This window comes from Nicotiana sylvestris, chromosome 1 (assembly GCF_000393655.2).
Source record: "Nicotiana sylvestris chromosome 1, ASM39365v2, whole genome shotgun sequence".
Classification (NCBI taxonomy): Eukaryota; Viridiplantae; Streptophyta; class Magnoliopsida; order Solanales; family Solanaceae; genus Nicotiana; species Nicotiana sylvestris.
In genome coordinates this window covers 179,532,775-179,547,319 of record NC_091057.1, presented here as the reverse complement: position 1 = coordinate 179,547,319, position 14,545 = coordinate 179,532,775, and the positions used below count along the sequence as shown (strand labels likewise).

The 14,545-nt window shown below is 38.2% G+C and overlaps 2 protein-coding genes across 2 annotated transcripts; one reads left to right on the top strand and one right to left on the bottom strand.

The window, feature by feature from the left end:
- Nucleotides 1-227: 227 nt before the first annotated feature.
- LOC104220213 (B3 domain-containing transcription factor VRN1-like) lies at nucleotides 228-4,419 on the bottom strand. The gene is made up of 4 exons (XM_009771040.2): nucleotides 4,267-4,419; nucleotides 1,235-2,167; nucleotides 689-1,092; nucleotides 228-607 (listed from the first exon to the last, which is right to left on the bottom strand). Exons 1-4 carry the CDS (start codon nucleotides 4,414-4,416, stop codon nucleotides 544-546), a joined length of 1,551 nt encoding a protein of 516 aa, XP_009769342.1. The 5' UTR covers nucleotides 4,417-4,419; the 3' UTR covers nucleotides 228-543.
- A 2,375-nt stretch (nucleotides 4,420-6,794) lies between these two features.
- Nucleotides 6,795-7,382, top strand: LOC138877462 (uncharacterized). Its single transcript, XM_070157075.1, has one exon. The coding sequence runs from the start codon at nucleotides 6,795-6,797 to the stop codon at nucleotides 7,380-7,382; it is 588 nt and encodes a 195-aa protein (XP_070013176.1).
- The last annotated feature ends 7,163 nt before the right edge of the window (nucleotides 7,383-14,545 follow it).

Sequence of the window (14,545 nt, the reverse complement as noted above, 5' to 3'; positions counted from 1 at the left end):
CTTTTCTGATGTGGAAGATCAGACTATGCTGCAACCACAGAGCATACTTAGACAGTATCTTGGCTCTGATACCAATTGTTGCGAAAGCCAAATGTATATAGTGTGAATAAGTCACAACTACTATACCAAAAATTATGACAGCCACCAAATAATAAATAAGACAATAAAGCAACAATAAATGGAACACCAGAATTTACGAGGTTCGACTAATTTTGCCTACTCCTCGGATACAACCAATATTTTATTTCACTCCAAAAATACAAGTGAAATAATACTAAAAAGAGAAGATACAAATGCCTTAAACAGATGAGAAGACAAATGAGGGGTGTGTTTAAATCCTAAATATTAGGCCTTCTTTTATAGGGGGAAAAATCCCCCAACTCTTCTCCCAACATATGTGGGACTTTGGCATTTTGCCAAACTTCTAACAAATTATATACTCCAAGAATTGTCATGAAGTAAGGATTTGCTGGCATTAACATTTTGGCAGCATTAATGGTCATGTTCGCTTCTGCAGCCTTTGGTCGCCCTCTTTTGCGAGGATTATAAGGCCTTCCCTGCCCTACAGATTTCTCCTGTTGCTGGCCGGTGAATGATTTCTTTGTATCTGCAATTCATCAAATTAATTCTCAATGTGATACGAGTGAGTTTTCAAGCCTACAATCTTCTGTCGGAAAAAGAAACCAACCGTTCTTGCAATTGCTTTCTATTTGAAGATACAGGTCCGAATGCATCTGAAGTCTCCGTATGCTTACTTTCGTTGAACTGAAGACAGTTTTTTCCAATAGAAAGTGTTGGTTCAGATACGCTACAAGTTTGTAAGTTTGTTGACTTTTCTTCCACCCTAGAGCGAAATATGTGCACCTTCAGCATAAGCTCATCAGTCTTAAGGTCCTTGATCAACTCAAAGACACAAGCATCTCCTACCAATAAACCATTATCCCTAACAAATTTAAACCATCCTTCGCTTAAAAACAGATGCATTTTCCTCCTAATGCAACGAGCTTTCCACTTATTTCCAGCAGAATCTTGAAGTTCAATTAGTTCTAAAGTCTTTGGCATATACTCTCGGACAAAATTAGCTGGTATATTCTGCAGATTATGACAACTTGCTAAGATTGTGTCAAGAAGAATGTGAGATTAATATACATGAGTTTGAAGATATTGAGATACAAAGCAGTTTACAATGAATAAAATGACACCTTTAGTTTAATGTATAGGTACAAATGCTCACCAGAATACGGTTCCGTACTACGTTATATTCTACAAGAATCTGCATGAAGTAAGGATTTTCCGGCTTGAACATTTTGGCGGCATTAATGGCCCTGTTTGTTTCTGTTGCTTTAGCTCGTCCTCGTTTGTGAGGCCTTCCACGCCTTACAGACTTCTCCCATTGCTGGCCAGTGAATGATTTCCTTGTATCTGCAATTGGTTCTATTTGAATATATTGGTCCAAGTGTATCTTATGCTTACTTTCATTGAGCTGAAGTATATCGTTTTCACTTCCCACTTGTGCATTATCTTGATTAGTCACACCTCCAGTTACCACTGCAGAATATATAGGAGTATCCATATTTTGCTGAACTAATTTTCCCACAAGTGGCTTAGTTAAATTGCTACCGCCCAATATGTTTAAATTCTTTTCACTTAATACCCGTCCCTCGTCATGCAATTTGTTTGTTCTGCTTCTTGTATCATAGAAATGCCAAAATTTACTCCTAGGTAAAATTTTACATCTTTTGGCTCTAGATGACTTAGCTGAACTCTCTGGTCCTTGCTCAGTTTCCAAGGGATCCACAATTTCAACAGAGCTTTCGTCATCTTTATCATCACCAACACAGCAGATTATTTCCTTCCCGTAAGACAGGCTCTGACTAATGGCACCTAATTTAGCATTACCATGATCCTTACATTGATAATCAATCTCAGTAGCGTTGAGGTCAAATATGTGAACATTGAAATGTGAGTTCTTCCCATATTTGAAGAGTAAAAAGTACCAACACCCGATAGAATGATGTTCCATAAATTCTCGCCAACCATCATGAAGCCAAATCATTTTACCAACCTTCTTCACATTCACACACCAAAAATCATCAGTCGGAACAATAAGCTTGACAGTTTCAAGGAGTTCATCTCCATGTTCCTGGACAAAGGGATCTGGCATGCGCTGCACAGAGAAATAATTACAAACATAGATTTGTATAAGGTAAGAAAAGAATGAAGTACTAACAACTTATGGCACAAAATGGTGGTGTAGCAATTGTAATCTTAATTAATATAGAATAGAAAACTCATACATCAAATTTTTCTAAGTTTCAAATGGAGCGATTATCCACCAGCAAGCAGAAAAAACATTCTTACCAGAAAGCAGGAGAAGAGAGACTAGAAGAGCAATGACTGACAATCTCGAGGATGTAAAAATTTGAGTGCAACAGTGGAATGAAAAGCCAAAGAATGGCAGATTTGCTATAGATACTGAAGTATCAATATATGAAATGATGCCACGAGTATCTCTAGTTTCTATTTTTTTATGAACTATAGATTATCCATCTTTTCTTTGCCGGAAAAAAGGTAGAAGTACGCAATTCAATATAACTTAAGGAAAGGTCGAACAACTCCTTGATGAAGTACTGACAACGTTACTTGCAGCATCAAATTCTGTCACTAGAATGACATTTTGTACATAAAATTTTCATCATTGCGAAAATAAACAAAGCCCTTTGTGCAGTGTTATATAAAATGTAAGAAGAAAATTCAAAATGTCCAATGACCTATGCTAGGCGATCGTTACAGAGGCAATCTTAGAGAAAGGATGACAGCGATGATACAGAGCGGTCAGTGCTCACGCTCATACATGTTATCTGACCCTTCTACGTGATAACATGAGTGACTCAAACTATCATAAAAGAGAATTTCTTCAACCACGGTTTCACGATAAAGATTTGCTTAGGGGTCATAAAAAACTAGAAAAATTATGTTCGGGTTATTCTCTACATAGCCTAATCAGCTTGCTTTTTCTGGCACAAAATTACAAAATTTCCATCAATCACCATACTCTAAGTTGTCACAACCTAATACTAATCTCACTACAACCAAGTAAGCAAATAAGAAAAGAAAAAAGTTGGAAAAATACAAATCAAGGAACTTTTCTGCCAGCAAAATATAGGAGTACAGACATGTTTCCACTCGTTCCCGAACTTGCCTTCATTTACACTATTGAATAAGGCAAAAAGGGATGACCAATTGAACATCATCAATTCTCATTTAGGTGCAGGACATGAATTCAAGAACCAGGATATATACACTGCAAAAGCTGAAGATTTAATGTTTAAAGGTCTTTTATATAACATTGTCAGAGCCAAACACCACCTTAGTACTCCGATGTACACATCGCCACAGTGAATTCAAAATGTACAGTGCAATTTCTTATGAATCACCATGATAAATGTTAGTATAACCATCCGTCAGCCCATGAATTTTCTTATGTAGGATCATTGTTTCACTTATGTACACAAACTGAAAACATTTTGCTATTTCTAATTAGAATCATCGCAATGTATGTGCAGCCAATGCAAATGCACCTATGATTTTTGGTTGACCTCATACATAGTTGAAGTATATATTTATGCTTCATTCCTACTGATTGTGCATGCACTAATTTCTGACTTTCAAATTTTGGGTTCACCTCTGAGAATCATTGGCTTACACGTGGAGTATAGTAGTTTCAAACCATCTAAATATTCTACTGATCAAGACACACAACTAGAGGCGGAGCCAGGATTTGAAGTATTCTAATTTTTTTAAGTGATTGGGCTCTAATTTAATAATTTGTACATAACTTAACGATTTTTTAAGACAAGTAAAGGATTTGCACAAAAGTTATTAGGTTCAGCCGAACCCGTATTCAAAGGGCTAGCCCCTGCACACAACCTAAACAAGACATCAAGATTCTAAGCTAATTGTATCGATCGAGATTGTTCATGGGTTTTCAAAAGACGTCCTTTTGTTCATATATTAGTTTATGAGTTCAAATTCTTTGCAATAAAATCTTAAATTTTCTACGATAAAAGATAACTTGTAATTCTTCATGATAAATGAAATTAGTAACTAGTAAAATAAGACGCTCAACCAACCTGCTACTTCAACAAATTAACTTACCCTATGTATATAACTTAAATCCTTTTGTTTATTTGATTGAATTAATTGAGATTGGTTTTGAGTGGCAAATTAAAGGGGGCGGAGTAGTAGTATTGAGTAAGAACTTACAAGTTGGCCGTCATCAATGACGGAAGGCTCAACGATCACGTAGAAACTGGCGGACGAGTAGGAGTAGGTTCTGGGTTCCATCCTCACGGCGTTTGCACTAATTGACGATTTTCCGGTTGAGAAATTGGCAGAGAAAAGAGCATTGACCATGCAGGCAAGTGTCAATGTTATAACTTTATTGTAGGGTAGCAAACTTTTCGGCTTCGTAGAATATATTTCCCATAAATAACAAAAAATTATTCTAAATACTTATGATACTAATGTTATTTAGGAAATTACATGATTTTTCTTTGACTAAGAGTATTTTTTTTTCAAGTCTTTAAAATTAAGATAACGCTTAATTGTTTGTGAATTATGATGCTTTCAGTTATGTAAATTTAATACATAATTACCCCTGCAGTTATGTAAATTTAATACATAATTCTTCTTTTCTTTTATTCTCTTTCCTGTTTACTTCTCCCTCATTACTCCATCCACCATTTTCACACCCCCAGCTAGCTTCTTCCATTTTCTTTTCTTTCTTTTTTTCTACCATTTTTTCTATTCTTTCTTAATTAATGCCTTAACTTTTTTTTATTTTTTTATATTTTTTTTTTCTATTTGTCTTCTTCCTTGTAGTATTTCGCAGGATAAGTTAATGATTTTGGCGAGAAGCAAATTTTGTTTTGCAATTATGTTTTTTCCTTTTCATTTTACTTTTTTTTCTTTTACATTTTTCTTTTCTTTTTTCTTTCTTTTTTTTCCTTTGCAATGTTTCTCACCGAAAAAATAGTGATTCGGCGACATCATTTTACTGCCAAGTTATCTCCACCATATATTGTCCTATTTTCTATAAATTTAGAAGATTATTTTTACGCTATTCAAAAGGCCTCACAATTTTATCATTTCTATTATCTCCGACAACCTTTTGATTTAATATAAGAGTTTTTCAGCGGGTGATGCATGATGGTTGACAACGAGGAACACAGAGGGGGAGGTTATGAGTACAAGAGGGATCAGAAATGGTGAAGAAAGAGATATAGAGAAAAAAATGTAAAAGAAAAAGAATAAAATAAGATTAAAAAGACAAATAAAAAGTTAAACCGAAAAATATTAAAAACAAAATTAATTTGACTTGTGGCACGGAAAGAATGGTGCGTGATTTGGACTTCTTCTTTTGAAACTGGGGATGGCTTGGAAAGGTGGTAGTTATTACACTTATAACAAGTATCGGGGGTCACAAGAGTATAAGGGTGCAACTGGTAAAGTGAAACAATCTCAGGGGATAATTATATATTATCCCCATAATTATACATATATAATACATAAGTTATGCATATATTATATCTCAATCGGCTATTTCTAGTTTAAATGGTTGAGTGCGCAGCTATTTGGGTTCAATTTTAAGTATGTACTAGGAGTCAGTGTGATAGGTTTTCAATGTCTTTGCCTTATGTTTTGATGATCTAACAAACTTACTGTTAAGGACCAGATAAGGAACCTGACACACTTGGACTATACTGCAAGTTAACAGATTCCAGCTAAATATGAACTGCTATAGCTTCAGGAGATAGGAAACCAAACAAGGACTCGATACCCTTGTGGTTCCCTCATAGCAGTACAAAGTCAATTGGACACAGCTGGAAGCGACGTGACCGCCTGCACTGTTTCTTCCTGCACTGCACTGTTTCCAATGCCCACTTATTCCTTGACCAACTAAAGTGCTTACATCATTTCAAGTGATGTCATCAAGGTGTATCAACAATGAGTTTATATCAAAACATCACTTGAACATTTCTGTTTCTCATTCAAGCCTTTTGCAAAATAGAGAAATTAATTCTCACGAGCTTGAAGAACAAAGTTAAACGCTACTATGGACCGGTTCCTAAAGTTAGTATTTTGTTGTCCTTAGTTGAGTTGTAACTTTGTGATTGTTTTTATTGTATCTCCTAAACTACTTAGCCAAAAGCGTTGATTAGGAACCCTCTTGTAAAATCCGTAAACTCTCTGAATTTATGTTGTGACTAGGTTTAGTCATAAGTTAAAGTCTTTGTAACTAGAAAGTGACAAAGTGGCTTGTGATAAGAGTATCACAAGTTAGTTAAAGTCTTTGTAAGTAGAGAGTGACAAAGTGGCTTGTGGTGAGAGTACCACGGGTTAGTTGAGTTGAATTCTTTGTAATGGAGTCATTACAAAGTGGCTTGTAATAGGTGTATACAAGTTAGTGAAGTTGAAAGCCTACAGGTATAGGTCGTGGTTTTGTCTCCTTGAGTTGGGATTTTTTCACGTAAAAATCATGTGTCTTATTTACTTACAACTTTATTAGCATTCTCAACATAACCTCATAGAGTACCATGTACTTTACTGATTGGTGGACTCATACAAACTAACAATTGGTATCAGAGTGGGTTCCTCCTATCAGGCTAACACCTAGGAAGGATCCTTATGGTTGTTCACCAAATTTTGAAGAAGTTCAATCTACATACCGACCACTCAGGTTCAATGGACAATATTATGGGTGGTGGAAAACAAGAATGCATGATTTTATCATGGCTGAGGATTCTGAGTTATGGAATGTCATATGTGATGGTCCTTATGTTCCAACAAAGGTACTGGAAAAACTTCTATTTTTAATGTCAAAAACCAGTAAAGAATACACCGACGCAGATAGGAAAGTCGTGGACAAGAATTTTCGTGCCAAGAAGATTCTGATGTGTGGAATAGGACCTGAAGAATATAATAGAATCTCCGCTTGCGACGCTGCTAAGGAGATATGGGAAGCTTTGCAAACAGCTCATGAGGGAACCACCCAAGTAAAACAGTTTAAGATCAATATGCTCACTACCAAGTTTGAACTCTTCAGGATGAAGGACGATGAATCTATTCAAGATATGCACACAAGATTCACTTCCATCATAAATGAGTTACACTCACTTGGTGAAACCATTCCTAGAAATAAACTAGTGGGAAAAATCCTCAGTATTCTGCCTAGCCCTCGGGAAAGCAAGGTGAATGCTATTACTGAATCAAAGGACTTGCATGAGCTGACCATAGGAGAGCTGGTTGGAAATATGAATACCTACGAGATGAAGAGGAAGATAGACCGTGAAAAAAGAGAACCAAATAAAGAAAAATAACTTGGTACTCAAAGCTGATAGCAATGACTCAAGTGAGGAAGACAGTGACATGGCTAACTTAACCAAAAGATTTCAGAAGATGGTCAGAAGAAATAGAGAAATGCTAAAAAGGGGCAACTCTAGCAAACCAAAAAACTATAATCTCTGTCATAAGTGTGTAAAGCATGGACACTTCATCAAAAACTGTCCTCTCTTGAAGCAAGAATTCTCTAAGAACAACCCTAAAAAAGCAGCTAAGAGGAACCCGGTTCCTTTTAAGAACTTTAAAAGAAAGAGATCAACTAACAATATGGTGAAACATGCTCTTGCAGCATGGGGAGATTCCTCTGGTGAGTCTGAAGATGAAACTGATGCTGGGATAGTTCCATGATAGCAGTTGAAGGCGAGGAAAATGAATATGACTCAACTTTTGCTTTGATGGCCCAAAGATGATGATGAAGATAATGACAACAAGGAGGTAAATTTCAGGGATGTTCAGAGAAATCTGAAATCCTACTCTCCTAAGAAACTCATGTCTTTAGCTAGTGTATTGATTGATGCCTGCCATAGTCTTGTGGAGGATAGGGATTCCTTGACCTTAAAATTATGAGAAGCTGAACAAACTAGAGATGACTTGGTGGCTGTAGTTATTAACCATAAGGAAACCATTGAAAACTTCAAAGAAGAAAGAAATGATCTCTTGGCAGTAATTACAGACCTAAGGAAAACAATAGAGAGACCAGGGACTAAGTCAGAACCTGGAAATTCTGGAAAAGGAAAAGAGGTAGCTAGTGATGAACACATTAGGCTTGAAAATGAGTTGAAAGCTGTGAGAACTAGGATGTGTGTTGAAACTAAGAAAAACAAGCACCTCCAAATTGATCTGGAAAGAGTAAAAAATAATCTTGAAAAGTTCCCAAAGTGGACCTGGTCCTTAGAAGCTATCACTGACATGTACACTAATAATAGTGGAAACAGGCAGGGAATAGGGTTCCAAAGGGATAAAACTCCTTACAACCCTCACAGTAAGTACGTCATTTTTTCTGATAACTGGTTTTGTACCCACTATGGGAACAATGGGTACTTCAAAGAAAATTGACAGGCCAGGGTTCAATCTGTTCAGAAAAACTAAGTGTTTGCTAAAAAGTAACTACAAAAGAGGGACTAGTTTCCACTCACAAAAGGCACACATTACCTGCATGGACTAAGAGAGCTCTTATTCATCCTCTTGCCTACTACAAGGGACCCAAACTTGCTTGGTTCCTAAAATTAACTCTTGATCTTCTTGTGCAGGGAACAGTGAAAGGAAGCGGTCAATAATGGTTCATAGATAGTGGATGTTCAAAGCACATGGTTGGGAATACCATGGAATTTCTTTCACTAAAAGCCATGCAAGGAGGGAGTGTATCCTTTGGCAATGGGAAAAAGGGGTACATTCTTGGAGTTGAAAAAGTCGGGAAGTCACTCACTCATTCTATTGAAAATGTGTACTATGTCAATAGCCTTAAGTACAGTCTCTTAAGTGTCTCGCAGATCTGTGATAAAGGAAACAAGGTGGAATTCTTGTACAAGATATGTACAATTACTAATCTGGTAACTGGTGAAGTGGTACTTGTGGCCAAGAGATATAAGAACATCTATGTTGCTGATTTTGAGTCCGTACAAAGTGGTGATCAGAGTTGTCTGAAAGTTATTGATGATAATGTTGAACTGTGGCACAGAAGATTAGGGTATGCAAGCTTTTCTCTTCTGAACAAACTAATTCAGAAGGACCTGGTCCATGGTCTGCCCATGTCAAAGTTCAAGGTGCAAAAAATTTGTGATGCCTGTGCTAGAGGAAAACATGTGAAGTCCTCTTTTAAGTCTAAAAGGGATGTGAGCACCTCAAAGCCACTAGAGCTTTTGCATATGGACCTATGTGGTCCTATGAGAGTGCAAAACAGAGGAGGTAAAAGATACATTTTTTTGATAGTGGATGACTACTCCAGATTCACATGGACTATTTCTTAGAACTAAAGATGAAACCTTTGAGGTGTTTGTGGCTTTTGTGAAGAAAATCCAGGTGAGGATGGAGCCTAGAGTCACATGCATTAGGTCAGATCATGGAATAGAAAAAGACAATGCCAGATTTGATGAGTTCTGCAATGAAAATAGCATCACCCACAACTTTTCAGCTCCCAGAACTCCCCTGCAAAATGGAGTAGTAGAAAGGAAGAACAGAACTCTGGAAGAGATGGCAAGAACAATGTTAATCGATAGTGGAATTGCAAAGAACTTTTGGGCTGAAGCGGTCAACACAACATGCTACTTGGTGAACAGGTGCATGATCAGATCCCTCTTGAACAAAACCCCCATATGAGTTGCTGAATGGAAGGAAATCCAAGCTGACTCACCTAAGAACATTTGGGTGCAAATGTTATGTTCTCAATAATGGAAAGGATCAGCTTGGTAAATTTAATGCCAAGAGTGATGAAGGAATATTTCTGGGTTACTCTTCTTAAAGAAAAACGTACAAGATATATAATAAGCGGACTCAATGTGTTGAGGAAAGTGTTCATGTTATTTTTGATGAGTCTCATCCATCCTGTGAGAAGAGTGCTGAAGAAGATCAAGATGGAGAACCTTTAATAGTCCCTGGTGAAGTCATTGACATGACAAATAGAAAGGCAGATATGATGAGCCAAGTAAAAAAGCTGAGTGAAGACAATATTGCCTCATCTTCAATGGAACCAGGTACTTTAATTACAACCACTGAAGCTGAAGAAAGAGTGGTTGATGCAGTTCAGGGTACTCCACTAGCACCTGAGAGAAGAACACAGGAAAACCTGTCAAATGTACCCACATTCTCTCTAAATAAACCTCAGACGTCTAACTGGAGATACAAAAGCTCTCATCCTCTTGACAACATAATCACCCCTCTAGATTCCGGAGTACAAACCAGGTCAAAATCTAGAAATTCACTTGCCTTCTCAGCCTTTCTCTCCCAAATATAACCCAAGAATATAAGGAAGCCTTGAAAGATGCAGATTGGATTACAGCCATGCAAGACTAGTTACATCAATTTGAAAGGAACAATGTCTGGCACATGGTACCTAGACCTTCAGATCGAACCATTATAGGAACCAGGTGGGTATTCAGGAACAAGCTTGATGGATATGGAAATACCACAAGGAACAAGGTCAGGCTAGTAGTTCAAGGCTACAATTAGGAGGAAGGGATTAACTATGATGAAACGTTTGCTCCGGTCGCTCGCATGGAAGCTATTAGAATTCTAATCGCTTTTGCATCTCATATGGAATTCACCTTGTTCCAAATGGATGTCAAAAGTGCATTTTCTGAATGGACTTCTTAAGGAAGAAGTCTATGTGAAGCTTCCTCCAGGGTTTGAATGTCATGAACACCCTGAATATGCGTTTAAACTGTACAAAGCATTGTACGGGCTGAAGCAGGCTCCTAGAGCTTGGTATGAAAGGCTGTCAAAGTTCCTTTTGGAAAATGGCTTTAAAAGAGGAAAAATTGACAACACCCTGTTCCTAAAGAAACAGGGAAGAGTCTGCTCATTGTTTAAGTCTATGTTGATGATATCATTTTTGGGGCAACAACTGATTTTCTATGTGAAGAATTTGCAAAACTCATGGGAAGTGAGTTTGAAATGAGTATGATGGGGGAACTGAACTTCTTCTTGGGTCTTCAAGTAAAACAGTCCCCAAAGGGTACATTCATTTGTCAGCAAAAATACATCAGGGAGCTCTTGAAGAGGTTTGACATGGAAACATCAAAGGTGATAGACACTCCCATTTCTACGGCCACTCGACTGAACATGGATGAAACTGGGCCTCCTGTGAATCAAACCATGTAAAGAGGCATTATTGGGTCTCTTCTCTATCTTACTGCTAGTAGACCTGATATTTTCTTCAGTGTGGGTCTATGTGCAAGGTTTCAATCAAATTCCAAGGAATCTCATTTGAAGACAGCCAAAAGAATTCTGAGATATCTTAAAAGAACACAGGACCTGGTCCTTTATTATCCCTCAGATGATATTTTTAATCTCATTGGATATGCTGATGCAGACTATGCAAGTTATCTTATGGACATGAAAAGCACTTATAAAATGGCTCACTTCCTAGATTCATGTCTCATCTCTTGGGGCACAAGGAAGCAAAACTCAGTGGCTCTTTCAATAGCTGAAGTAGAATATGTAGCCGCAGCATTCTGCAGTGCACAACTTTTATGTATTAAGCAACAACTGGAGAACTTTGGGGTACTCACTGAGAGTGTGCCTCTTCTATGTGATAATACCAGTGCACTCAACATGGACAAGAATCCAGTTCAACACAAAAGGACCAAGCATATTAATGTGAGGCATCACTTTCTGAGGGACAATGTGGAGAAAAGGTTGATATGTATGAAGTTCTGTAGCACAGAAGACCAAATTGCAGACATCTTCACCAAGGCATTAAGTAGGGAATATTTTGAAATAAACAAAGTAAATTTGGAGCTTTTAAAGCCCAATTGAGAACTTGATTCCTTATTATTTGGCTATGAAAATCACCTTCAGGAAAAACTAGCTAAAAGTGTTCTCTGGTCATGTCTAACTCACTTCAATACCGTTGTAGGTAAACACGCATGATAAGTATAAAAGCTGTAAAATATAGTGCATGGATGATAAAATAGGATTAATACTTTCAAATAACTGGTCAATAGCCTGGTTCTTGTACCAAAGGTTAGTAGTTCTGTACATTCTTTAATACACGTCTTAAAAAAAGGTACAAAACACAACTGTCATGTCATCCAACTTTTCAGACTCTGTTTTCACGTCTCTTCACTTCAAATCATTCTATCTCCCGCTGAAACATTGCACTTCTCCACGTCTAACCGCCGTTTCAGAACCGGTCCCTATCTCTCTCTCACTCTCTCTTCATAATTATCCATTCTTAATAAAAAAAACTCTGTTCTCCACAAACCATAAGTCCTCTATTAGAACTTCCCAAAGCACCTTCACTCCATCTTTTCATGGCTAATACAAACTCCGACCTCCCTGCCTCAGTCATACCTATTACTGAAAAACCTATGGAGTCCTCTGTCCCTTCAGAGTCTTTTATAACCACTCCTACTCTCCCTGCTGAAATCACACCTCACCAAAATTCTCCGTCTCTTTTCATTTCAGAAACCCCTAAAAATACTTATCCGTCCTCTCTATCTTCTGAGATACCCACCAATCAATGAACATATGGAGAATAAAGTCAAAGGCATGAGGCCGCAGAGGATTCCGCCGTTGTTCCTGCAGATTCCGTGGTGGCAGTAGTGCCGATTGAGAAAGACAATGTTGTAACTATCTTTGTGGTATCTGTTGACGGTGTCCTTCAGGAGATAATTACTCAGAAAAACACAGTACAAGGTATGGGGAAAAAGAGCTATAGTGCCAGTTGAGGACGTTGCACTAGCAGAAACTACTGGGCTCTCACATGAGGAACCCGATCCCTCTCCGGAGGACCCAGGTCAGGGTTCTCATTTCCATGACAGTTCTGCTCTTGCATTTGATGTTGTACCTCTGGACATTTAAGCTCTTGATATGAGGTCCAGTGATGAGGAGGATCTAGATAAGCTGGCTCTCGATGCGTTCATAGTTAAGTGGAGGGTTGTGTCCACTTATGAGTCTTCCTCCAAACAACCTCCTACCAGGTTGCAAGCTAAGGTGGCCTACGACTTTGCCCTTCAAAAGAGCAAAAAAAGTAGTAAGAAGCAAAAGAGGAAGTTGGTGAAAGAAAGTGTGTCCGTAAGTGATAAGGCGATCCATGTGGTAGAGGTGGAAGAGGAAACACCAGATGAACCTGGTTCACTAGTTAGACAGTCTCAGAAAAAGAAGCAGCCTGCTTCAGTAGAGAAGTTTTCAACCTCTAGATCCAAGTTGAAGGATGTTGTGAGTGAGTTCTCGATGTCTTATGAGGATATGTTAGTCAAATCCAAGGGAAAAGAGAAATCAAGTGGTGGAAAGTCCGGCAAATGAAAGTCTGAAATTGTTCAGGAACCTGGTTCTGTGAAGAGGATGAGAAGTGAAGTCAGCCTTGGTTCAGAACGCCTGAGGCACCAAAAGTATCTGCTGGATCGTACGTTTGACCCAGCAATCTCTGAGATGGCTGGTATGCGACAAATTTTTGAAATGGTTGAGTTTCAACGATGGGGGCACCTATTCCAAATAGATGCACCTAAGGCATATGCGGATAAGGTACAAAGCTTCTTTGCTAGCCTCTTTCCCATTGAGACTGACCACATTTGTGCTTTGGTGAATGAAGTAAATATCGTGTTCGATGTAAAGTTTCTTGGAAAATTCTTAAAGTTCCTACAGTTGTTGTGTCCAGTGTAAAGGATGTGTGTCAGTTTAACTTCAGAAATGTCGTAGTAAAAGACAATGCAAACCAAAAGGGGGTCCAGATTCATAAGAAGGCGTTACTCCATGTCTATCAACTGCTTTTCGAATTGGTAAACAAAGTTCTATTGCCTCGAGCTGAGAGGAGGTTCGTGACTTCTAAGTCTGACATGTTCTTAATGGAGCAACTGGATAGCTTTACTCCTGTAAACCTGCTTGCTATTATGATTGAACATATGCAAAAGGTAGCCAACTTCAAAGATGGTAATCATGGCCTTTCCTACGGGTTTTTGCTTACGCGAGTGTTTATGTTCTTTGAGATGCCACTGGGGCAAGGCAAGGTGGGAACTAAGAAGCAGACTTTCTCACAGACAATATTGGAAGAATGGGAGTGCATAGAAAAGAATGGGGGGAGGGGGTAGGAAGTACATCAACCGTTTCGCACCTCATTAATGCTCAGAATAGTGCAACTGAGGAGATTCGTCGGTTGAAGGCTAGAAATGCTATCCTGGAAGGTCAGCAAGCCCAAGGGGTTCCAGCGTCAAATGATGAAGTAGCTCGTTTAACAAAAGAGAATGCTGATTTCGGGGCAAAAGTAAAGAACCTGAAAGCATAACTGCTCAATGAGCAAAGTCGGCCAATACCCGAATAGACCTTGTTCTCCAAACATTTGTTGCAGCTTCCAAGCCCTCTACTCCTAGTGCTCCCTAAGTACCCCTTCAGTGACCAGTTTCTGGAAATGTCCTTTAAGTTTTTTTTTTGGCAGATATTTTGTTTTCTTTTTTTGATGTGGTTGGAATGAAATAGTACTGCTCCC

Coding starts and splice junctions, on each gene's coding strand:
- LOC138877462 (XM_070157075.1), top strand. CDS start 6,795: ATGGCTGAGGATTCTGAGTTATGGAATGTCATATGTGATGGTCCTTAT.
- LOC104220213 (XM_009771040.2), bottom strand. CDS start 4,416: ATGGTCAATGCTCTTTTCTCTGCCAATTTCTCAACCGGAAAATCGTCA. Junction 2,168..4,266: donor TCATTGATGACGGCCAACTT/GTAAGTTCTTAC, acceptor TTCTCTGTGCAG/CGCATGCCAGATCCCTTTGT. Junction 1,093..1,234: donor TAGTACGGAACCGTATTCTG/GTGAGCATTTGT, acceptor CATAATCTGCAG/AATATACCAGCTAATTTTGT.